The sequence below is a fragment of the Pseudochaenichthys georgianus genome, chromosome 18 (genome assembly GCF_902827115.2).
Source record: "Pseudochaenichthys georgianus chromosome 18, fPseGeo1.2, whole genome shotgun sequence".
Lineage (NCBI taxonomy): Eukaryota > Metazoa > Chordata > Actinopteri > Perciformes > Channichthyidae > Pseudochaenichthys > Pseudochaenichthys georgianus.
The window spans coordinates 1951664-1975874 of NC_047520.1; the positions used below are offsets into that span (position 1 = coordinate 1951664).

Consider the following 24211-nt stretch of genomic DNA (forward strand, 5'->3'; position numbering starts at 1 on the left):
TCATATTTTTTATTTTTTATTATTATTTACATGTTTACATGTTTTTAGCTCTGACCCTGTTGCTGCTACAAACGAGTGCATTTCCCCAAGGCGATGAATACAGTTCCATCTCATCTTAAACAAAGGGGTATTTTAACATGTTTTACACATGAATGCATCACGATTGATTTATAAATGCTTACAGAAACATTCAAAACTACATTATTTCGAAGTGTTTTATAAGATTTATAAATACCGTCATGTCCGAGAAGTGGTTTCATTCAGAACATTGTAAAGCACTCCGAGTCGGTAACCCTGCAGGACCGTTATCTGTCACTCGGGCTGAAGGGCGTCTGCAGGATTCCTAAAACAAGACCCGACAGAGACGAGGAATCCAACCTCACCCTGACATCTCCGAGCACGATAAGCGTGCCTCAAACATCTCTCTCACACACACACACACACACACACACACACACACACACACACACACACACACACACACACACACACACACACACACACACACACACACACACACACACACACACACACACACACACACACACACACACACACACACACACACATCAATAGGAAATATGACGTAAAATAACAATAATCCATTGAGACTCTACCAATAGCTTTGCTTTCAAATAACTGATGTATTTTGCAGGGCATGAGTTTAATTGTTCATTAGCGGAGGCTGTGGCTCAGTGGGTAGTGTGCTGGACTTCGAATCAGAGTTCGAGTCCCACTGCATGCCGTTGTGTCCCTGAGACACTTCACCCCAAAGTGCTCCCGTGGGGATTGTCCACGGTGCTGAATGTGTGTAAATCGCTTTGGATAAAAGCGTCTAACAAGTGTAATTACTCCACGTATCCCCCCTCTGTAAACACATCATTTAAACCTCTAAATATGTGAGGAGTACCTGTTATGCCTGTCGCAACATTTCCTGTCATTTTGGTTTATATTCCTCGTTACCGTTTCACAACCTATTAATTTGAGCAATTGGGAGCTTAGTTCAAGTTGGTGCACGCTCTTAAACATGCCTCATATACCATCCATCTCCTCCGTGGTCGGGTCTCGGGGTAGCAGCTCCAGCAGAGAGCCCCAAACGTTCCTTTCCCCTCATCAACCAGCTCTGACTGGGGGGTCCCAAGGCGCTCCCAGGCCAGCGAAGAGATATAATCCCTCCACCTGGTCCTAGGTCTAGCCCTCGGGCTCCCCCCAGCTGGACGTGCCTGGAACACCTCCCGGGAGGTGGCATCCTAACTAGGTGCCCGAACCACCCAATATATACATTTATTGTAAATGTATGCATGAAAGCTGATTTACCGTTACCTGTAAACGTAAGACTACACATGCAAATGGTTTGCTTTTTTCAAATGTAGGAGGATTTTTAAAAGGTGCACAACTGCCTGCTTCATATGCCGAATATAAATGATAAGGCCCCTTTAAAGGTGGGGTAGGTAAGTTTCAGAAACCGGCTCGAGATACACTTTTTGTTATATTCCATGGAATGCTCTGAACATCCCGACAGCAATGAATATCTGAAGTTCTTTGACAAAAAATCCATAAAAAATGTCATCTGTAGAAGCCGTGATACTGTAAAAAGTACAACGGATGGCCTACCTGCCTGTCAGCCTTCCAGCCTCCTCATTGGTCATGTGCGCGTTCGTGTGTGTTGGAGGAGGGGCTCTGTTATGGGGGTTATTCCCTATCTTTATTCAAGGCCGTGGTATTTAAATTTGAGAGCATACTTTATGTATTTATTTCCCTCAAACTCTGTCTTCGCACTCAAATAGTGCCTGCTTATATATATACCAGCACCTTAGCTACGTTCAGTGGCGTACTGGGACTAAAAATCAGCCCGGGAATCTCGACCGGCCCTCGTTATCGCTAGTAAATTGTCAACGGGAGGAGGGGGCAGCGCCATATATAGAGCTCTGGGAGGGGGGATTGCTAGTGAATTTCCGACCGGCCCACTTCTTCCTCCAGACTGTTGTTCTGCTCCAGCACTGTTGTGCTACGGCTTGGTTCGGCCCGACGCGAAGTGTCGATAGATATTCGTATATCACGGCCTGAAGTGAGCTATTGCATTTATAAAACGGTTACCACGTGTGGCTGGCAATGTGAAAGAAAAATACACACTCCAATTTAAATAGTTTTTATTATTAAATAATGATGTTCAAAATAAAATAGTCCCTCCGTTGCCTTCTGCACAAAACATAGTGCGAGGTGGTTATGAGAACATAATAGACAGACAGCATTGTCGTTGTTTAGGTGCTTTTTTTTCTGGAGATAGGCACTTCTCAATCCACTCCTCCATAGTAAGGCCACCCCGGAGGTCGAAGTTAACCTTAAATGTTTCCATTTTAAGCTTTGTTAGTTAGTTAGTTTCGTGATGGACGTAATGTAACAGTTGTAACCATATGGTTGTAACAGTTCTTAGACGCGGAGGGATACTGACTTGTGAAAAGTAACTACAATTATACCCGGGATATACGCTCATTATATCACGACTAAGAAACATCAGATTGCTTGATTTGAATTGTCCGTTTTATAAACATGTACTAACTGTGCTTACACCCCCCCCCCCCCCCCAAAAAAAGTTGTACAGCGAAGTGATGTACATGTTATGTTATAAAGCCGTGGAGGGCGGGAGTTGATAAACCAAAGAGTAACCGCCCTGACGGGACGCTGTAATAAGTAAAGCGAACGCACCCGCAAGGACACCTGGCCTCCTATTGGTTGAGGGATTTTGACAGGATTGTTGCACAAAAGTTTCGAGCGCCGCACAGAATAATTCTGAGAGCAGAAAAAGTTTCGAGCGCGCACAGAATAATTCTGAGCAGCAATATATCTGAGTGCAAGCGTACAGTTTGAGCACAAGCAGAACAAATCTAAGTGCAAGCAGGCACTATTTGAGTGCGAGGACAGAGTTTGAGGGAAATAAATACATAAAGTATGCTCTCAAATTTAAATACCACGCTCTTGAATAAAGATAGGGAATAACCCCCATACTCTGTAAGGAAGTGGGAGATTTTCTCCGGTTGTGTATTTTCAAATTCTAGCCACTCGAGCCGGTTTCTCAAACTTACCGACCCCACCGTTAAAGCACAGCTTGACAAACAACATGTCTTCTTTAGATATATATTACTTCCTTTAATTCAGAATATCTTTTCATAGAAAACCTCGCTGTACAGACACACCCACCAGAAACATTCACATGCAATACAAATCAGAATTCTTTTGTTTTTGGTATTACCGTTAGAGCTTTTTCTTTCCCCCACAATCTCATTAAAATATATATAAGTTAAAGTCACACGTCATCGTGATATATACAGAAACACATGAACTCCTCTTCATCACTTTTGTGTCCGTTTTGTCCTGAGTTGAATGATGTCCCGCCTCGTCTCTTACTGCCCAGCGGATCCAGTGGTGTCGTCGCTCTCGGCTCCACGAGGAGATCCAGCAGAAGACTCCTCCTCCTCTCCTCCTTCCCCCCCTGCCGTCCTCGCCGCCTTGCCCTTGAGCAAGGCGCTGTCGGGGTGCAGTGAGTTCAGGTGGATCACCAGCTCGTCCTGGGACCCTGACGTCAGGCCGCACTCCTCGCAGACGTACAGCTTGTTGCGGCGCTCCTTGTAGGCGTACTTCTGCGCCACGCTGTGGATCTTCTTCATGTGGGACTCCAGGGAGCAGCGCTGGGTGAACGCCTTCTCGCACAGCGTGCACTTATAGGGGCGCACTCCTGCGGAGAAGAGGTGGACACATGTCAATTATTATATATATCCGATTTATCTCTTCAATATTTATTTTGGCCTTTTTTTAATTATTATTATTTATTCTATTTTTTCCTTTTACACAACCAAAAAAGACGGACTCCTGTCAGGAAGTATATTATAAGGACGTATTATAGCCCCCTTTAACATGTCACTGTTTTGCAGTTAGCTTCTTTATTGTTATTTTTAATTATATTTTTCTTGACGATAAAATATTTTATATATATTTTTATATATAATATTATTATTTTTTTGGATCCACCCTTAATATGATTATTATTTATATTAATTATAATTGTATTTTTAATTAATTAGGTCTGTATTCTTTTATATTATTATTTATTTATATCACATATTTTTTTGCCGCATTTTTAAAGAAATGATATAAAAAGTAAATGTCATTTTGTCCTGTGTTTATGTGCAGTGTGTGTTCGTGTGTGTGTGTGTGTGTGTGTGTGTGGGAGCATGTGTGTGTTCATACCTGTGTGTGTGTGTGTGGGAACATGTGTGTGTTCATACCTGTGTGTGTGCGGGAACATGTGTGTGTTCATACCTGCGTGTGTGTGGGAACATGTGTGTGTTCATACCTGTGTGTGTGTGTGTGTGTGGGAACATGTGTGTGTTCATACCTGTGTGTGTGCGGGAACATGTGTGTGTTCATACCTGTGTGTGTACGTGGGAACATGTGTGTGTTCATACCTGTGTGTGTGCGTGGGAACATGTGTGTGTTCATACCCGTGTGTGTGTGTGTGTGTGTGTGTGTGTGTGTGTGTGTGTGTGTGTGTGTGTGTGTGTGTGTGTGTGTGGGAGCATGTGTGTGTTCATACCTGTGTGTGTGTGTGTGTGTGTGTGGGAACATGTGTGTGTGTGTTCATACCTGTGTGTGTGCGTACGTGTCTCTTGAGGTCGAAGGTGTCGTTGAAGCCTTTCCCACAGAAGTTGCACGGGTGTCTCTTGGTGTCGTTGTGGCACTTCAGGTGTCTGTTCAGCATGCGCTGGTACTGGAAGGTCTTCTCGCAAATCTGCAGCCGACAACACCAACAATTAATATCTAAAGCTTTACTTTCTGCCAGCAGAGATTACTGCCACACAACTCCGACAAACGGATGAAGTATCACGTGGCTGTTATCAGACTCAGAATCAGGTCTATCACCAGGTAGGAGGAATTTGACTTGGTGTCAGGGCATACATCAAAAATATATATAAAAAACGATACAAAATAATAAAAATATAGCAGTATTTACATAGAAATGTATATATATATATATTATATATACGTTCCGTCTGCTGCCGTCTAGCAGGCGGTACCGCAGCATCAGGACAAAAACCACCAGACTCAGGGACAGTTTTATCCAACAGGCCATAACACTTTTTAAAGTGCCTCGATAAACATTCCTCTTTGTCATCTTGCAATCTACTTATTTATATAAATAGTTATCACCACAATAAACCGTATTTAATGTTGTCTTAATGTACATATTCTGTTCTTGTACATATCATATTCTATATGTATATGGACTTCTTTCACTATTTTGTATTTTATTATATTTGTTGCGTTGTTGGAGGAGAAGTATGTCAATCAAAATACTACACACCTGGCACATGTACTTCGCCGTCGGGGAGCTCTGACCTGTCAACCTGGTCACCATGGAGACCGCTTCCATGGGGTCAGAGGTCGTCGTCAAGGCAACGGGCATCACCGTGGCGTTGGGAGTGAGGAATGGAGGGGCGGGAACAGAGAGAGGAAGGAGAGAGGGATCGGGAGGAAGCTCACCTGTAGTCACCTGAAGAGAAGAGAGGGAGGAATATGGGTTATTAACCCTTAATGTCCTAACCCCTTGTGTCCTCCCCACTTGTGTCCTCACCCCTTGTGTCCTCACCCCTTGTTCACAGTTAAAGAGCTGCTGATGTTCATTTGTGGAAGAAAAAAACTACCAAAACAAAAACTGTATGTCGTTTTTTTCTCTCTCATATCCACAAAGTATGTATTCAAAAGAGTCTTTAACATCATCTCTCCACTTGTGGCCTCACCCCTTGTGCCCTCCCCCCTTGTGTCCTCACCCCTTGTGCATTCACCCCTTGTGCATTCACCCCTTGTGTCCTCTCCCCTTATGCCCTCACCCCTTGTGTCCTCACCCCTTGTGCCCTCACCCCTTGTGTCCTCACCCCTTGTGTCCTCACCCCTTGTGTCCTCACCCCTTGTGTCCTCACCCCTTGTGTCCTCACCCCTTGTGCCCTCACCCCTTGTGTCCTCACCCCTTGTGTCCTCACCCCTTGTGTCCTCACCACTTGTGAATTCTCCCCTTGTGAATTCTCCCCTTGGGTCCTCCCCCCTTGTTTGCTCTCACCCCTTGTGCTCTCACCCCTTGTGTCCTCACCCCTTGTGTCCTCACCCCTTGTGTCCTCACCCCTTGTGTCCTCACCCCTTGTGTCCTCCCCCCTTGGGTCCTCCCCCCTTGTTTGCTCTCACCCCTTGTGCTCTCACCCCTTGTGCCCTCACCCCTTGTGCCCTCACCCCTTGTGCCTTCTCCCCTTGGGTCCTCCCGCCTTGTTTGCCCTCACCCCTTGTGTCCTCACCCCTTGTGTCCTCTCCCCTTGTGTCCTCCCCCCTTGGGTCCTCCCACCTTGTTTCCTCACCCCTTGTGCCCTCTCCCCTTGTGTCCTCACCAGTATCCTCTCCCCCTTGTGTCCTCTCCCCATGTATCCTCACCCCTTGTGCCCTCACCCCTTGTGCCTTCTCCCCTTGGGTCCTCCCCCCTTGGGTCCTCCCACCTTGTTTCCTCACCCCTTGTGTCCTCACCCCTTGTGTCCTCTTCCCATTGTGTCCTCTCCCCCTTGTGTCCTCTCCCCCTTGTGTCCTCACCCCTTGTATCCTCTCCCCCTTGTGTCCTCTCCCCCTTGTGTCCTCACCCCTTGTGTCCTCTCCCCTTGTGTCCTCACCTTGATTTTGGAGCGTATGTACGGTGAGCCCGGAGCCCTCCTCCTGATGTCGGTGCACTGCTCCGGATGTCGGCCCAGAGCGGTGCTGGACGGCAGCTCGGCGTGTGTGTGTGTGTCGGAGAGATGTGTGTGTGTGTCGGAGAGGTGTGTGTCGGAGAGAGAGTGTTTGGTGAGGCAGAGCGGCAAGGCCTCGGCGGGACTCGCTTCCACCTCCGCCAGGAAGGAGGGAGGGAACCTGTGGACTGGGGGGAGAGAGGGTCAGATTATAATAATAGATTTAGCGCTTTTCCTGGTGCTCAAACGCTTTACCTCAAATCAGAAACAGTTCAACCTGCAGAAAATAACTTAACATATACTTTCTTTCATTAAAAACCACTCAATTATTGATTATTGACTTTCTGTCCGTTGCAAAGTCACATTCAATACATTATTACAAATCTGAGAGAACCATAATATTATTTTTTATTTAATCTTATGTTTACTTTTTATTATATTTCAGTTTTTTAATGGACATTTTACTCTATTTTCTTTGTTAATTTATCTTTATATAATATTTTCTTTTATTCATTTCTTTTGTATTTCATTCTTAAAGGGAACAACCATCACAAAAAAAGATTGTAATGGAATATGTATACGTTCGATTGTCCTCATACGTGCTCAGGGACAACAACGTTTCGCAGGCTTCTCTGGAGGACAACAGAATACATAATAAAGGCACTATATGTTCAACGGTACAACATTAACAGGTATGGGTTTTAATACATATGAATAGAGGCGGAGAGAGGATTGGGAAAAAGAAACTAAGGTAAATATTGATTTCAGTGAACGTTGTGGTGTGCAGCCGGCTTCATATTTGCACAATCCCTCAATTAGCAAACACACAGGGCTAAATATGTGTGTGTGTGTGTGTGTGTGTGTGTGTGTGTGTGTGTGTGTGTGTGTGTGTGTGTGTTTGGGTGTGGTTTGTGCAAGTCCTTTTGCATGCACTCACATGTCACACACACACACACACACACACACACACACACACACACACACACACACACACACACACACACACACACACACACACACACACACACACACACACACACACACACACACACACCACCTTCCTCAAACAATCTACCTCCGCAGGGTGTGTGTGTGTGTGTGTGTGTGTGTGTGTGTGTGTGTGTGTGTGTGTGCACAATATATTAAAAAATAACTTTTTAGATAAGGATACAGAGAGGGATTTAGGTTCATAGAAACCTTTGACTCTCAAATAGACAGGTGTGTGTGCGTGTCTTTGTGCGTGTGTGGCAGGTGTGGCTGAGCTGTGTGTTGCCTCTGCGCGGCCTCCATCAGATAAAACTGATGCAAATGGTGTCATACAGAGAGCTGTGAAGATGGAGGGACACACAACTGATCTGAGAGCAGCCGAGGTAACGGGATTCTGACAGTCTGTGTGACAAGACACCAAAGTCTTTATCCTCACATGGAAATTCTTACTGTGGCAATTAAGATTAAGCTAACAGATACACACACAGTTATCAAAGTGTGTTGCCGTGTAGATGAAACAAAACACCATGTTGTAACTCAACCATTGATCAGGAAGTGTAACTGAATCCAGGCGTGTTCTTAACTTTACAAACATAACGGATCAAATATTAAGCATTTTACTGAATCCAGGCATGTTCTTAACTTTACAAACATAACGGATCAAATAGTAAGCATTTTACTGAATGTGAAGCTGGAAAACAGCTAATGTCAAAATGTAGAGCTTATTGGGCCTTGTTATTGTAATAAAGCAAGTCTTAATAGCCGTGTGTCCTACAAGAAAGTATGCATGTGTTGTCAGGGAAACATACTTTATTGAAACCAGATCAATTTATTTTAGTTACGAACTGTTTAAATGATAATTAACTACTTGAAATCTGTCTCAGTTCCTCTGTGTGTTTCTGTGGAGACGGCTGCTGGCCGGACATGTAATCTCATCTTGTATTGTTTGTCCTCCCCTCCTTCCCCCTGCCCTATGAATGAAATGTGTGTGTGTGCTTCTGTAAGAGTGTGTGTGTGCGCATTTGGAAGGTAGGGTGATGGGGTTCGAAACACCCACGAAAGTTTCTTTATCGAGACAGAGAGTTTTGTTGGTCTGAATGAATTTCTTTAATATTTTCTTTCCGTTATTCAACAATCGGTTAGATAACTTTGTCAAACACAGTGTGAGTCTTCGTGTGTGTGTGTGTGTGTGTGTGTGTGTGTGTGTGTGTGTGTGTGTGTGTGTGTGTGTGTGTGTGTGTGTGTGTGTGTGTGTGTGTGTGTGTGTGTGTGTGTGTGTGTGTGTGTGTGTGTGTGTGTGCGCGCGTGTGTGCTGAAGGCGTACTGTTTGCAGCAGTCGGCTGTCTTTTGGGTCCGTTACATTTCCTCCCATCCAATACACATTAACCTCGCTGCCGCCTCAACAACTAAATATTAGGCTTGCCCTTATTTGCCTTCTTTTCAAAAATGTAATGAGAAGATCCATATCACTCTCATTGTGAAATATGAAGCGAAAGCCAGGAGCTAGTTAGCGTAGCATAACAACTTGTAACAGCTGGCTGACTGTTCCAACGTTTATGCTAAGCTAGGCTAACCGTAGCTTGATCTTTAACACAACATTTTTTTTTCAGTGGTATCAATCCTCTCAAAAAAACGAATGGGCCTAAAATGTCAAACTATTCCTTTTTAAAACACATTCACAGGATCTTTTTCAAAAATCCGAAAATTACAAATCTGCTTTGAACTGTACAAAAATACATAGGCCTACATACAGGGCCGTCCCTAGCCAACTTGGGGCCCCAAGCGACATTGTGAGATGAGGCCCCCCCCCAACCGACAGGAGTGAAACACATTTTTTTGGAAACAAAGTAGGCTACTTTTCAAATATGATTCCTGTTTATTATTAGTATCAACACAGTTACTTTTGTATACAGTGAGGTAAATGGTAAATGTGCATCTACGTCTGCATTTCCTGCCAAATACTAGCCTCAAAAAGATTAAAATATAATGAATGCAAATAAACTACTTCCACTAATAATAATAATCATCATAATCAATTCAATAATATAAATACTATTATATTATTATAATTTAGTTGTAATATAGTCAAGACAAAACATGCTTATGACATGCTCACAAACTGATATTTCTTAAATCTGTATTCATAGTTCCCTCTGTCAGCAATGTGTCAACAACTACACACACATTTCTATCAGTATTTCTCTGTGTTGTGGTTGACATGATGATGACTGTTAGGAGTTAAGGGGAGAGGCTGAGCGTCACCATGAAATGTGCAAATTGACATAAAAATGAATATAAGGGGGAAAATGCTCCATGTTTTTTAAGCTGTAAACTTTAACTGTTATGTAAGCCAACGAGACAGACAGTGTATCACTCTTTGCAGATCAAAGGCATCACATACTTGAATGAATGTTAAATAAAGAATGCTGGAAATAACTGCATCTCCATTAGCCTGATGCTCTGCAGAGACTGCCTTCTTCATGTCGTGAATTGCAGCTGATGTTTTAATATGGCAATCGGGAATTTGACGTATACAACATTCGCAAGTTGTACATTTGACTCAAACAATAACCCACCTTTGAGGGATGCTCTAGTTTCTTCGTGTTTTTTTCCCCTCTTGCTTGCGCCGGACTGAAACTGTCTTTTCACCGACATCTCTACACCTGAACTAGTGGCCGTATCAAAGGCGTGATTGGTCAGATGTCGATTCATTGCAACGGTGTCGGGTTACAGATGTGCTCGCCTTGTCACCTCCCACTCTCACTCTCGCAGAGGGTGCGCGGAGAACTGAGCGGAGAACTGCGCAGTAGCTGAGGCCCTCTGGGCGGGGCCCCATGCAGCCTGCGTGATTGGCCTGTAGGGAGGGGCGGCCCTGCCTGCATACAATGTAAATACATATTTCAAATGACCCATTTGTTTTGTGATATTGAGGCATTATCACTGGTCTTCTGTTTACTAAAAATGTATATATTATATGTCCTCATTAACTATGTTATGTTCAAATGTTATTGTTTTTGTTTAAATCACGAAGCCCTGATGATCCCAAACAGATAACGTTTTAATACTATCCTTAAAAACCTGTAGGTACTGAGAGCTATGCATCAATGACAGTGATGTTAATAACTTTTCTGTACCCTTCTAATTTCCCCCATGTATTTAAATTAGCTTTTCTTTTTTCTCCGTCGTTCTTAATTAAACAAATAAATATTCTGACTAATGTTGAAATCTCAGGTACCTGGTAGGCTGTGTGTGTTTGGGTTAGTGGTTTATGTCAGACTGATGATTCTTCAGAAACAGGCCCCGGCACATGGTTGTGGATTAGGAGATACAAATAATCTCCTACAGACACACAAACACACCCACGCACACAACAGTTTTGAAACTGGTAAACCATATAAGTATTCAACAAGCCTGTTTCTGACTGCAATTATCATACCTCTGAGTATGTGTATGTGTGTGTGCGTGTGTGTGTGTCCTTAAGTCACCCGCACACATGTCAGGCAGGTACGGCAAGTAACGGCACATACCGAGAACTAAGGGTGAGACAGTTTCGGGGCTTTAAGTGCAGTCTTAGTTTTGTGTAATACGCACTGAAATGCATTTTTTATTGTGTTCAAACTATAGATATTTTAAAGAAAAATATTATTTGATTCTCATGTTTTGCGTGTAAACTGGATCATCAACGGTATAAAAAACAGTTAACAGAAATCAATCGAGTTAGTAAGTAAACGTGGCTCTAAGAATAGTTTATTTTCGGTGCGTAAAGTCAGATTCAAAAAGCTTTACACACACTTTTAGTGACTCCAGAAATACCCTCATGCATCGATCGCGATAGATATGTTTTGGCATGGTTCTTTTTCTATTGAAAGCCCCTTGAAAAGTAGTGGTACAGTTCTTTAAAAATGTTCCGGGTGCAAACACCAGAGAGGATGTAAAAGTCAATGATTACAAGTTAACGGTGATGAGATGTGGAGGCAAAGAGACAGGGAGAGAGGGGGGAGGGGGAGAGAGGTTTAGGGTGTAGTCCGTTATTTGTTATCTGAAACCGACGTGATTTTACAATACAAAACCCTCCGATGGCAACAATGGAGATAGTTCTCGAGAGGAGTAGTTGGGACAGAGGTGGGCTTCATGTATTTGTCCTTTAAATAACGGTGTAAACACGAAACCAAAGACGCCAAACTCAGATTGAGAGACATGTCAGCTCTTGTTATGTTTCTGCTGTGGCACCCAATTTAGAAAAACGTTATTCCCTGAGGGCCGCGCTGAGATCCAACTGAGTGGGAAACCAAACAAGCTGGAAGACTTCTCTATTAACACTGTAGTTGGTTTAACCTACAACTCCAATAAGAATTAAACAATCGCACCATTTTAATGTTTGTCTTTAGCAGAAATGTGCTTCTTGGGACGTCATATAACATACATTATTATCTATTCACACAATGTCGTAAATTAGTTGATTGAATCGCCAGATGTGTAAAACTCTACAAAGATAAGCAAACGCACCAATTTAGGGTTTGTTTGTATGAGAAATATGCCCATATAAATAACCTAAAATACGCCATTAAGGATGACAAAGCCATACAACTAACTAAGTATCCGAGGAAACCGACTTTAAAGTTTGTTATGGCCAGAAATGTGCTTGAAAAAACAATAGAAGATTACTTAGTGGACCAAAACGACCAATTAGTGGAGAAATAACTGAACCCTACATGGCTTTACCGATGCTTTTATAATAAACACACAGTAATACACTCGCTTGTCTTCACCTAAAGTCGATATGAGCTTTATATATAGGTGAGTGGATGCAGGGCTCAGCTGCAATCAGGGGTTGAAGGTCGATGTGTGAAAAGCAACGGGCCTTGTGATAGCCACACAATGACAGATATGAAAACAGAAAAGCAAACATGCTGTTGTGGTGACATAACACGTTTTATAAGAGCTTAAACAGTAACTATGTATATGTGTAAATAATTAAATACTTTAAAGTGGATTCAGTGAGGTTTAACATGATGTTTTGACGCGGATAAAAGCGGGTTAAATATGCCTAAAGTTAAACATACGCAACTTCACTTCAGGAAATACACTCAGGAGAGGGTAGTTCACGGCCCGCTGTGTTTCCCGTTATTCGGTGTCCCCGGAGAGCAGCCTCCCCGTTACAATCACAACCAGACCCCCTCCTCATCCACACACACATTCCTAGTGTGTCCAAACCCGTTAGAAACCAACAAACCCGTGCGTAAAAAGCACCCAAATATGCGTTGGTCTGGCTTTAAACCAGCAGATATGTGTCATTCCAGCAGCGTGGACTCACCTGGGATGTAGACGTCGCCTCGATCGTAGTCAGGGAGCTCGCCCCAGCTCCGCTTTCCCGGAGAAACATTGGCTTTCTTCACCAGAAAGGCCCTCGGCATGTTTAATTTACACTCTGGGAGTCTTTTTGGGAATGTTTGAAGAAGTGTTACAAAAGTTACAAAAGCAGGAAACTCCAAAGTTGGAAAAAAAAAAATGGAAGGTGTCGATCCAATCTTCTTCCTCTGCACCTTTCTTCTCGTTTCGCAAGTCGTTTTTCAATCACCTTTTTTTTCTTCAGTAGCACACCTTTCCTTTATTTGTTTCCTGTACTTAAACAACACGAGCATTGGTCGGACAGGTGAGTCCGCTCAGGTGTGCAGTCGGGCAGGTAAAGACGAATTTCTCCCACAGCGACTGGAATAACGGGAGTGTGTGTGCCTGGGTGAGAAAAAAACGGTGTATTGTATCCTGATCACACACACACACGCACACGCACACACACACACAGCCGACGGAGGTGGGTCGAAAAGCAGCAGCACAGGTACTCATTTGAAAAAGCAGGAAACGGGCGCCACCGCGCATGCGCGTCAGAAATAACGGTGACAACAAACCAGGGAGAGTCTGGGCTCGGCCTCCGTTTACCTGTCGGACCGGTTTACCCTCCTCTCTCTCTCTCTCTCTCTCTCTCTCTCTCTCTCTCTCTCTCTCTCTCTCTCTCTCTCACACATATAATGTTACGCTGCTATGGACAGTCTTGCACTAATGTACATTTCTCAAAGATATTGAAGTGACTGTTATTTTGTATATATTGACTGTCGTGCTTTTATTTACGTCTAAATGTGTGCATATACAAATGTGTCTGTTTATTGTAGGTATTTGTATACATATTTTTATATTTGTTTTTGTATTTGGGATCGTGGGAAACGGTATTTCGATCTCTCTGTCTGTACACACACACACGGAAAGATTGACAATAAAGTTGACTTTGACTTTGATCGTGTCACTTTTAAACGTATAGGTTCATATAAGTTAATACAAAATGAACGTGTGTCACTCTTGCAGGTAATAGACCAACAATGAAATACAAGACCACATCAAATAGTTTACAAAGTGATATTTGATCAAATAGAAAAAGCTCCATTTTAGGAAAACTGTTCTTACTATTGTTCATTTTTAACGTATTTGTTCATAAAAGTCTGAAGTAACAACAACAAAAGTATGATGGGACTTACAAGGAATGTTGCACGGGTAAAAACAGCTATCGTTTGGTCATTAACTGGATGAATGGGCGGCAGACACCCTCTCCGTTTTTAAGAGTGCGCTTAAAGGAATGGTCCACTCATTAGATAATTAATCAAAACTTCAGTATTTAGTGAAACGTTATGTTTAAACCATACCCTGAAGAAATCAGCGATATTCCCCGGTAAATAATGATTTTATAGCTCTTTTTTATCAAGACCTGTATATTCCGTCTGGCCGCCGCCATGTTTGCCATTTTCAGTAGTCACGTGATGGTCGTGACGTCATCCATGCGTTCACTTTGTCAACACACGGAAATATGGTGGAGTATTTCAGTTCGGACTCGTCAGCAGAGGAACAAGTTTTGACCAATGTGAAGAGATTGGATGGGGGAATTCAGCCATACATATCAGTATCACAATACGACACCCTCTGTCCTAAGACCCTCACATCGTACAAGGAAAAACTTCCAGAGAAACCCACAGTTTAAAGGGAACATGGGAGAAACCTCAGGGAGAGCAACAGAGGAGGGATCCCTCTCCCAGGACGGACAGACGTGCAATAGATGCCGTGTGTGAATTGAAAAGATAATACATACATTTGCAACATAGGTAGTCCAGATGTTTGGAAATGCATGTGTGTATAATAGGAAGATGATATAAGATACTATATGTATGCATGTAGTACCACCCTTGCTAGCGATTCCCTCTCTAGTTTAGCATACTCAGCTTCGTTGTCCCTGGCCATAGAATCACGATTTGATGGGGCCGGAAAAACTGGGGGGAAAATACACACTAGCCGGTACTACGCTATATGGAAAGGCCACCAAAAACTGTCCTGGCCTGGACGCTAAAGGATGTTAAAACGGGGCTAGCCGCTGCAATGGAAATGCGCTATAACATACCTTATTCTTACTCCGAGCACTACTTCTGCTCCTCCGTCGCTTCACACTTGCAGAGGGCGATTTCTCAACTGGCCGAACTGGTGTCCTGGTCGGTGATGACACCAGAAAGACCGATGGTACTGCATCTCCATTGAGTAATGGTTGTTCCATAAATCCCATGTTATGTTTGATCATACTCTCAGAGTAGTCGTCCGGAAATGTGAAATGTTCGCTGCATACATGAGCCTGTAAATCTCTCGGTTCGGGCCGGCCACATTTCGCTAGCCACTGCCTCCGAATGTACTTCTTACGCTTACCTTTTGGCAACAGATGGAACCGAGCATTCCGTGGATTGTTCCTATCCGAATTATGGCAATATTTCGCGATACAGTGAGGCATATTTGAATAGAGAAACTACAGTAAATAACATGGAGATCAACGTGTCTTCGAAAACCAAACGCATGGATTACGTCACGTCCGGAAAATGGCGGCGCCCACAGTGTTGATGTTATTTCGGTATATAATCAGTTTAAAATCACTGATAATGTCATCGGATTAAAAAAAAAAAAAGAGAGACTGGCAGAGACTGGTCTGTTTTATCGGATGATAATTTTTTTAAAATGAGTGTCATGAGCATACCATTCCTTTAAGAACTTCCTTTTTGATAAAGCTTATAGTTAGGGCTGATTAGATTCAGCCCCTAGCTTTGCTGATATAGGCTTAGTTTGTCGGGGGACATCTTACTTCTTCCCAGGGTGCGAACTGGAGGGGAGCAGGGGGAGCTATAGCTCCCCTAGTGGTGACATGAGCTCCCCTGGGAACATGGTTTGTGAAATTGGGGGGGAGCTCTCTAAAATACTGATATGATGACCAAATAAATTTGGGCATGGTTTTTTTTTCAAAGGTGTAAAATAAGTTAAATAAAATTATATTTAGAGTTTATGATTCATGAAAAAAGTGTCGCCTGCTTGCACGCTGCCCGCAGCTCCACCCACTACCCACTCACTCACAAGCTCGTTTAGTTGGCACTGCATGTTTACCAGCCATTGTTGCTGCTGCTGACATGTCGAAAAGAAAAAAACAACGTACCTTGGGCAATTTCTTTAAAAAGACGGCCAAACAACCTGATCAAGAAGACCAACCGAATGTAGCTGGTGGTAGCACATCGTACGTTGTGACTGCTGCTACAACAGAACCGAGAGAGGAGGGAGCTAACGTCAGTGCTAGTGCTAACTTGACAGCTAACGTTAACTTGGGGGCTGAGAGACACAAGAAGACGAGCCGTTGTGTTGTGTGTGTGGCGTCGCGTCTCTCCAGGCAGTGAGAGGATTGTGTTGTGCTATAGCTGTATTATTAATATTAATATTGTTCATGGTTGGTGCCGCTGGCTGCTCTTATCGCGTGTGTTCGGCTCTGTGTAGGCTACAGCCGTAATAGGCTATAGCCCATGTGAAACAATGTAGCCTGTTTTTGAGTCATTTTAAGTTGATTTAATTAAACAGTCAAACGTTACATTGGTGGTCCGCGGATTATTTATTATCAAGTTGATTGAAGTTTGCGTAGCCCATACATGCTCGGGAAATCTGTTGACATGAACATGATCCATCAGGACGTTTCATGTAAATGTAGACCTGTGGCACCACCCCGTGTGCAACAGATTTTCTCTTTATAATAGGCCTATGTCTGTGCTATTAACGCATGGATCAGCATTCCCCCCCCCCGCAAAAAAAAAAAAATACCGGCTCCCCCGGAGACCGTGGTATAGTTCGCACACTGCTTCTTCCTTCTCTCTGTGTGCTCTCATGTTCCCATTAACCCAGCTTCCCCACATGTCTCTCTTTCTGGTGTCTATATACGCCGGGATCCGGAGTCATGGATGATCCTGCGGTCCTGAGTCCTGCATCGCGAGCCCTGGATCTTGAGTCGTGGCCGTGGTCCTGGATCATCGGTCCTGGATGGATATCCTCGTGGATTCATCTTCCCATTATACACACATGCATTTCCAAACATCTGGACTACCTATGTTGCAAATGTATTATCTTTTCAATTTACACACGGCATCTATTGCACGTCTGTCCGTCCTGGGAGAGGGATCCCTCCTCTGCTGCTCTCCCTGAGGTTTCTCCCATGTTCCCTTAAACTGTGGGTTTTCTCCGGAAGTTTTTCCTTTTACGATGTGAGGGTCTAAGGACAGAGGGTCTGAGGACAGAGGGTCTAAGGACAGAGGGTCTACGGACAGAGGGTCTGAGGACAGAGGGTCTAAGGACAGAGGGTCTACGGACAGAGGGTCTGAGGACAGAGGGTTTAAGGACAGAGGGTCTAAGGACAGAGGGTCTGAGGACAGAGGGTCTAAGGACAGAGGGTCTGAGGACAGAGGGTCTGAGGACAGAGGGTCTGAGGACAGAGGGTCTAAGGACAGAGGGTCTACTGACAGAGGGTCTGAGGACAGAGGGTTTAAGGACAGAGGGTCTAAGGACAGAGGGTCTGAGGACAGAGGCTCTAAGGACAGAGGCTCTAAGGACAGAGGGTCTAAGGACAGAGGGTCTAAGGACAGAGGGTCTCGTATCGTCATACTGATATTCTGTACACACTGTGAAGTCCACTGAGACAAAGGTAACATGTGTGATGTTGGGCTATAAATAGACATTGATGAACACAGCAGTCAAAAGTGAATTAGTTTTGCTCCATCCAGTAAAAAAACAAGCGCCCTGGACTGGGAGCGATGGTTTGAAATTGGTATTCCGTTACCAGTACCTGTAACAAATAAAAGGGATATTTGAGCAAACAGAAAACGTTCCATTTTAGGACCACTGATCTCCATATCCATCATTTTAGTATTATGATAAGGCACCTTTTGAGACACCTTTGGTTTTTTGCAAAGACAAGAGAAACCTGATTTTAAAAGTTCACACACGGCCAGACAATGAGGCTGATCCTCGCGTGCTCTGATGCTGCAGTTCAGCCGCAGCATCAGAGCACTTCACAGAGCACTTCACAGAGCACTTCACAGAGTACTAATGCAGGCCTGTTAGGATGCAAATGAGTCATTCAGAGGCCGCGTGACTCCCTGCTGCGTGTTTACAGCCTCCTGCTGCTCTCCACTGTTCTCCTGTCTTTGTAATTAACAAGGCACACACACACACACACACACACACACACACACACACACACACACACACACACACACACACACACACACACACACACACACACACACACACACACACACACACACACACACACACACACACACACACACACACGCACACGCACACACACACACACACGCACGCACACACACACACACACACACACACACACACACACACACACAGACCATACAAAGGTGTCAAAAGGACTATGAAGAATTGTTTGTTTACCAAATAGAGAACTCTTGATGGTGAACTACACTGAACAAAAATATAAACGCAACACTTTTGTTTTTGCTCCCATTTTTCATGAGATGAACTCAAAGATCTAAAACATTTTCTATTTACACAAAATAACCATTTCTCTCAAATATTGTTCACAAATCTGAAAACATCTGTGATAGTGAGCACTTCTCCTTTGCCGAGATAGTCCATCCCACCTCACAGGTGTGGCATATCAAGATGCTGATTAGACAGCATGATTATTGCACAGGTGTGCTTTAGGCTGGCCACCATAAAAGGCCACTCTGAAACGTGCAGTTTCATCACACAGCACAACGCCACAGATGTCGCAAGTTTTGAGGGAGCGTGCAATTGCCATGCTGACAGCAGGAATGTCCATCAGAGCTGTTGCCCGTGAATTGAATGTTCATTTCTCGACCATAAGCCGTCTCCAAAGGCGTTTCAGAGAATTTGGCAGTACATCCAACCGGCCTCACAACCGCAGACCACGTGTAACCACACCAGCCCAGGACCTCCACATTCAGCATGTTGACCTCCAAGATCGTCTGAGACCAGCCACTCGGACAGCTGCTGCAACAATCGGTTTGCATAACCAAAGAATTTCTGCTGTCAGAAACCGTCTCAGGGAAGCTCATCTGCATGCTCGTCGTCCGCATCGGTGTCTCGACCTTACTCCGGTTCGTCGTCGTAACCGACTTGAGTGGGCAAATGCTCCCATTCGATGGCGTCTGGCACGTTGGAGAGGTGTTCTCTTCGCGGATGAATTCCGGTGTGAACGCGATCTGTACTTAGTTCATGAGGACCAGCGCCATATAATAGAAGAGTTACGACAATGGAAGTCCAAAAACGGTTATCGTTACGTGGTTTATGTAGACGAGGATCGTTCCCCGGAAGTTCATGGCGGGCAATGTGAATGCATTGAAAACAGGAGATAGAACTACGATTTTTGGTAATTATTAGTGAATAAAGGTTTTGATTTGCAATATTTATACAACAAATCGATATGTGTATGTATTTACATCAATATGTTTTAAAAAATAAAATCGAATTTGCTAATATTAAGTGATAATATTAGGATTAGTGTGAACAACTAGTTTACATGTTACTAACAGTGCCTTGGTTAAAGAGCCTGTTGCTGTTTATTTATAGCTTTGAATTCTTTCAAACCAATATTATCTTCTTAAACTTGTATGGTAGTCAGGAGCATCACTTTCTAATGTTTATTGATACATTTAGAGGGAGGGGATCTAAAGTAATGCTTTAAAATTCAGATTAGATTCATGTCTACCATTTTCTTAAATTCATGGTAGTTTCAGTAATCCCCTGGTAATTGAGGACACAAGTTATCTAAATGACTAATGTCATCTTTATGGCTTTCAGAAAGGACAGGAGACCGACAGGTGACTATCAAAGGACTAGCAGCAGCAGCAGCAGCATGATGATGATGATGATGATGATGATGATGATGATGATGTTAAATGTGTTGTTTTAGGAACATCCATTGCAAATACATGGAATTCAATAAACATTGAATAGCATATCATGCAGTTTGTCGGTGCATTTTCCTCCGTGTTGTCCTGGTTTGCTGTGCTGCCTCCTAGTCGCCACCATGGTTTGCTGTGCTGCCTGGGGATGCTCAAATCGCTCAGAGAACGGAGTACGAATGTACGGCTTCCCCACTGACACAGAGCGGAGGAAAAAATGGCTGGCTCAAGTCAGCAGGAGCAATTTCACGACCAACAGCAAAAACATATGTGATGTAATTAAATACAAACACTGCATTTGCACTTTTTCACAAAACGAAAACCACACCATTGGGAAAGCGTAATGTTTTGTTTAATACGAAAAAACAGGGAAAGGCTTGAAAAACACAGAGTTGAGACTCAGGGTGCAGGGTGAGGGTCTCAGTGCAGGTATTCAGGCTCCATTGAATCCCCCTCTGGTTCTTGTGCTGAAAGAGGGAGTAACAGACAGGAGAAAGAGTTATACACACCTATATAGTTGCCTTGGGGAGATAAGGTGTGGTCTTTGTTCCCAACTGAAGTTATGGAACTTTATTATTTGTAAGTATGACAAATGGCATCAGTAACAGATGTGATATGAATTTCTATAAAGTTGTCTCACATTCTTGGTCATATTTTACATACAGTATGTAATGAGTATAACATGTCCAGTAAGTATAAAGTGTTTCCTAATACTGTGTATTCAGCCACTATGGAATATGTATGTGGGCAGACAAAACTGAGTTGTTCTGTGTGTGAAGTAACCTCAAGTCACTCCACAGGCACATTTTGATGCAGACCAGTTTGTCAAGACAAAAAAGGGCAAGACTAGGCTGAGAGCAGAGGCTATACCCACCATCTTCGTGCATCGCCCTGTGGTAAAAAAGAGAAGGGCCCTGCACCACGATTCACCCCGGGACCTGTATCTACAAAGCCCATAGCTCATGATCACAGCTATGGTGTGAAAGGTGACACATGTATAATAAGTATGAACTCTTAGTAACAAAAGTAATATTTCTTATTTTTAAGTGGTATAATATTTAAAATGTTCGAAAATGTACAGTGCCATGTCTTCTACTTACATTAGTCTCAAAGATTGAGGGAAGAAGGGATGAGGAGACTGAGAGAAAGGAAAGTGAGGGTGAAGAAAGAGAGGACATGGCTAGTGAGGAGAGACAGGGAGGGCGGACACCACCCACTCAGCCAGCAGCCAGTCAGCATACGAGGGAACCAGCAGCCAGTCAGCATACGAGGGAACCAGCAGCCAGTCAGCATACGAGGGAACCAGCAGCCAGTCAGCATACGAGGGAACCAGCAGCCAGTCAGCATACGAGGGAACCAGCAGCCAGTCAGCATACGAGGGAACCAGCAGCCAGTCAGCAAACAAGGGAACCAGCAGCCAGTCAGCATACGAGGGAACCAGCAGCCAGTCAGCATACGAGGGAACCAGCAGCCAGTCAGCATACGAGGGAACCAGCAGCCAGTCAGCATACGAGGGAACCAGCAGCCAGTCAGCATACGAGGGAACCAGCAGCCAGTCAGCATACGAGGGAACAAGCAGCCAGTCAGCATACGAGGGAACAAGCAGCCAGTCAGCATACGAGGGAACCAGCAGCCAGTCAGCATACGAGGGAACCAGCAGCCAGTCAGCATACGAGGGAACCAGCAGCCAGTCAGCATACGAGGGAACCAGCAGCCAGTCAGCATACGAGGGAACCAGCAGCCAGTCAGCATACGAGGGAACCAGCAGCCAGTCAGCATACGAGGGAACCAGCAGCCAGTCAGCATACGAGGGAACCAGCAGCCAGTCAGCATACAAGGGAACCAGCAGCCAGTCAGCATACGAGGGAACCAGCAGCCAGTCAGCATACGAGGGAACCAGCAGCCAGTCAAACAGATCTATTAAAACAATTAAAAAGAAAATTAAAGAGCCAAGAAGGAATCACCAAAAAAGCAAAGGCTGCACTAAGAAAAATCAGGAAGGAAAATGCAGCTCTCAAGACAACAATGAAAATTAGGGACAAGAAATATAAGAAAACGTTTTCAAAAGACCAACTGAAGGCATTAGGCAGACTCACCACAAAGGGGATGAAATGGAGGAATGACACAAATAAGAAGGCTTTAAAAATTCGCTTTGGGTGCGGACCAACGGGTTACAAAACTCTGCAGGAATTGAAGATGCCCCTTCCAGGAATAAGGACACTGCAAAGAAGGATGCAATGTGTTAAGTTTGAGCCTGGTGTGTTGACAGAGGTCTTTGATTTCCTAAAATTGAAGGCAGATTGATTGACAGACCTTGAAAGGGAGTGTGTGTTGACCTTGGATGAAATGGCAATCACACCAAGTGTGGAGTTAGACATGACAGGCAAACTGTACGGTGATGTGACTTTACCAGGTCACACAGGGGTGGCAACACATGCTTGTGTGTTTATGTTGGCTGGAAACACAACACGGTGGAAGCAAGTAGTGGCATATCATTACACTGGCAATTCTACCAATGGAGCAGAGTACATGCCAATCATTATTGATATAATACAGAGGGCAGCATCCATCGGGCTACATGTGCTTGATGTCACCACCGACATGGGTAGCCCTAACCGAGCCATGTGGAAATCCTTTGGGGTGGACCAAAATAAAACATCGGTGCCACATCCAGCAACACCAGACAGGCAGCTCTATTTCATGCCCGATGTCCCACATCTGGTAAAACTGGAGTAAGAGAGGGACTTGAAAAACCTTGGTGGCTCTCAACTCATGTTGTTACAGTTGTCTTGGTTACAGCTCTCAAGTTTTTTTTTGTGCCATTTCCACATCTTTAGAAAATATGAAATAAAAAATTGAAGTGAAATCAACCTCTTCTCTGGAGAACAAACTTTGATTTCTCTGTCTTGCTCCTCCACCTGTAACATCACTGCCCCTCCACCTGCCATACAGTAGGTTACTAACAAGATTACTTATATAATACAGTGATAGAATACATGTTTAGTATGCTTACTTATATAAAACAGTAGTATTAAACTTACCTTGTGTTTTCACTCTCACTTAAGACCCTCTCCCTTTGCCATCAATCCAGAATCAGCTGAGCTGCAACATTATACAGACGGGTAATAATCAACATAATCACAAGGACACAATATGGCTCTGCTAAAAACACTCACTCTTACACGCACCAAAGTTATATTTATCTAATATTTAACTCCCTCCACTCCCGCATACAATCCCGTTTAGAAGCCCCTCTTCTCTAATTCAACAACGTTGGACCAAATAGACATTAAGAGAACGGAATTCTGTTCAACGTGTGTTGCTAACTTGCTTCGGTATCCTAGCTTAATCTGTTATCTGTAAACGTTCCCTAAATCTACTAATTTAGGGATAATCCACTAACATCCTTTAATACACATGTTCATTAGAATCAGATGTACTGATAATATCCGCAATATAAATCTTTAAACTTCTTCTTACCTTTAAAAGTCCGTCACGAACGGTGTATTATGCTGCAACTCTACAGCTCTGCTAGCCTTGGCGCTAACTTCCGGGGAACGATTGAGAGGCTCCACGATCCGCCATTGCTGTAAAAAAGTGGTCAATTGGAGTGAACGGAGATGTCGTAACTCTTCTATTATATGGCTCTGATGAGGACTAAAGAGTTCTCGTGAACTAAGTTCTCATGAACCTTTGTGGGAAAAGTACTTCGGTGTGAATGCGCCTTATGCAAAGGAGATGTGTTGCCTCACGCAGTGTGAGGCAAATGGTGGTCACACCAGATACTGTCTGGTTTTCGGACCCCCTCTGACCCCCCCAACTGCACGTTTCAGAGTGGCCTTTTATTGTGGCCAGCCTAAGGCACACCTGTGCAATAATCATGCTGTCTAATCAGCATCTTGATATGCCACACCTGTGAGGTGGGATGGATTATCTCGGCAAAGGAGAAGTGCTCACTTTCACAGATTTTTTCAGATTTGTGAATAATATTTGAGAGAAATGGTTATTTTGTGTTTATAGAAAATGTTTTAGATCTTTGAGTTCATCTCATGAAAAATGGGAGCAAAAACAAAAGTGTTGCATTTATATTTTTGTTCAGGGAAATTTTGTTCAGGGAAGTTCAGGGAAATTAAATACAATGCTTTTCAAAATGTCAACATTTACTTAGTACGA

The 24211-nt window shown here is 43.7% G+C and overlaps 1 protein-coding gene across 1 annotated transcript; it reads right to left on the reverse strand.

Moving 5' to 3' along the window:
* Positions 1-3121: 3121 nt before the first annotated feature.
* ovol1a (ovo-like zinc finger 1a) lies at positions 3122-13626 on the reverse strand. The gene is made up of 5 exons (XM_034106421.1): positions 13060-13626; positions 6705-6946; positions 5360-5548; positions 4642-4786; positions 3122-3733 (listed from the first exon to the last, which is right to left on the reverse strand). The coding sequence occupies exons 1-5, from the start codon at positions 13157-13159 to the stop codon at positions 3402-3404; spliced, it is 1008 nt and encodes a 335-aa protein (XP_033962312.1). The 5' UTR covers positions 13160-13626; the 3' UTR covers positions 3122-3401.
* Between the last annotated feature and the right edge of the window lie 10585 nt (positions 13627-24211).

What these genes read in the sequence shown, in the direction of transcription:
- ovol1a (XM_034106421.1), bottom strand. Translation starts at nt 13,159, where the DNA reads ATGCCGAGGGCCTTTCTGGTGAAGAAAGCCAATGTTTCTCCGGGAAAG. An exon ending in AGGCGACGTCTACATCCCAG is followed by an intron (nt 6,947 to 13,059) that starts GTGAGTCCACGC and finishes CTCTCCCCCCAG; the next exon opens with TCCACAGGTTCCCTCCCTCC. An exon ending in CGGCGAAGTACATGTGCCAG is followed by an intron (nt 4,787 to 5,359) that starts GTGTGTAGTATT and finishes TGTCGGCTGCAG; the next exon opens with ATTTGCGAGAAGACCTTCCA.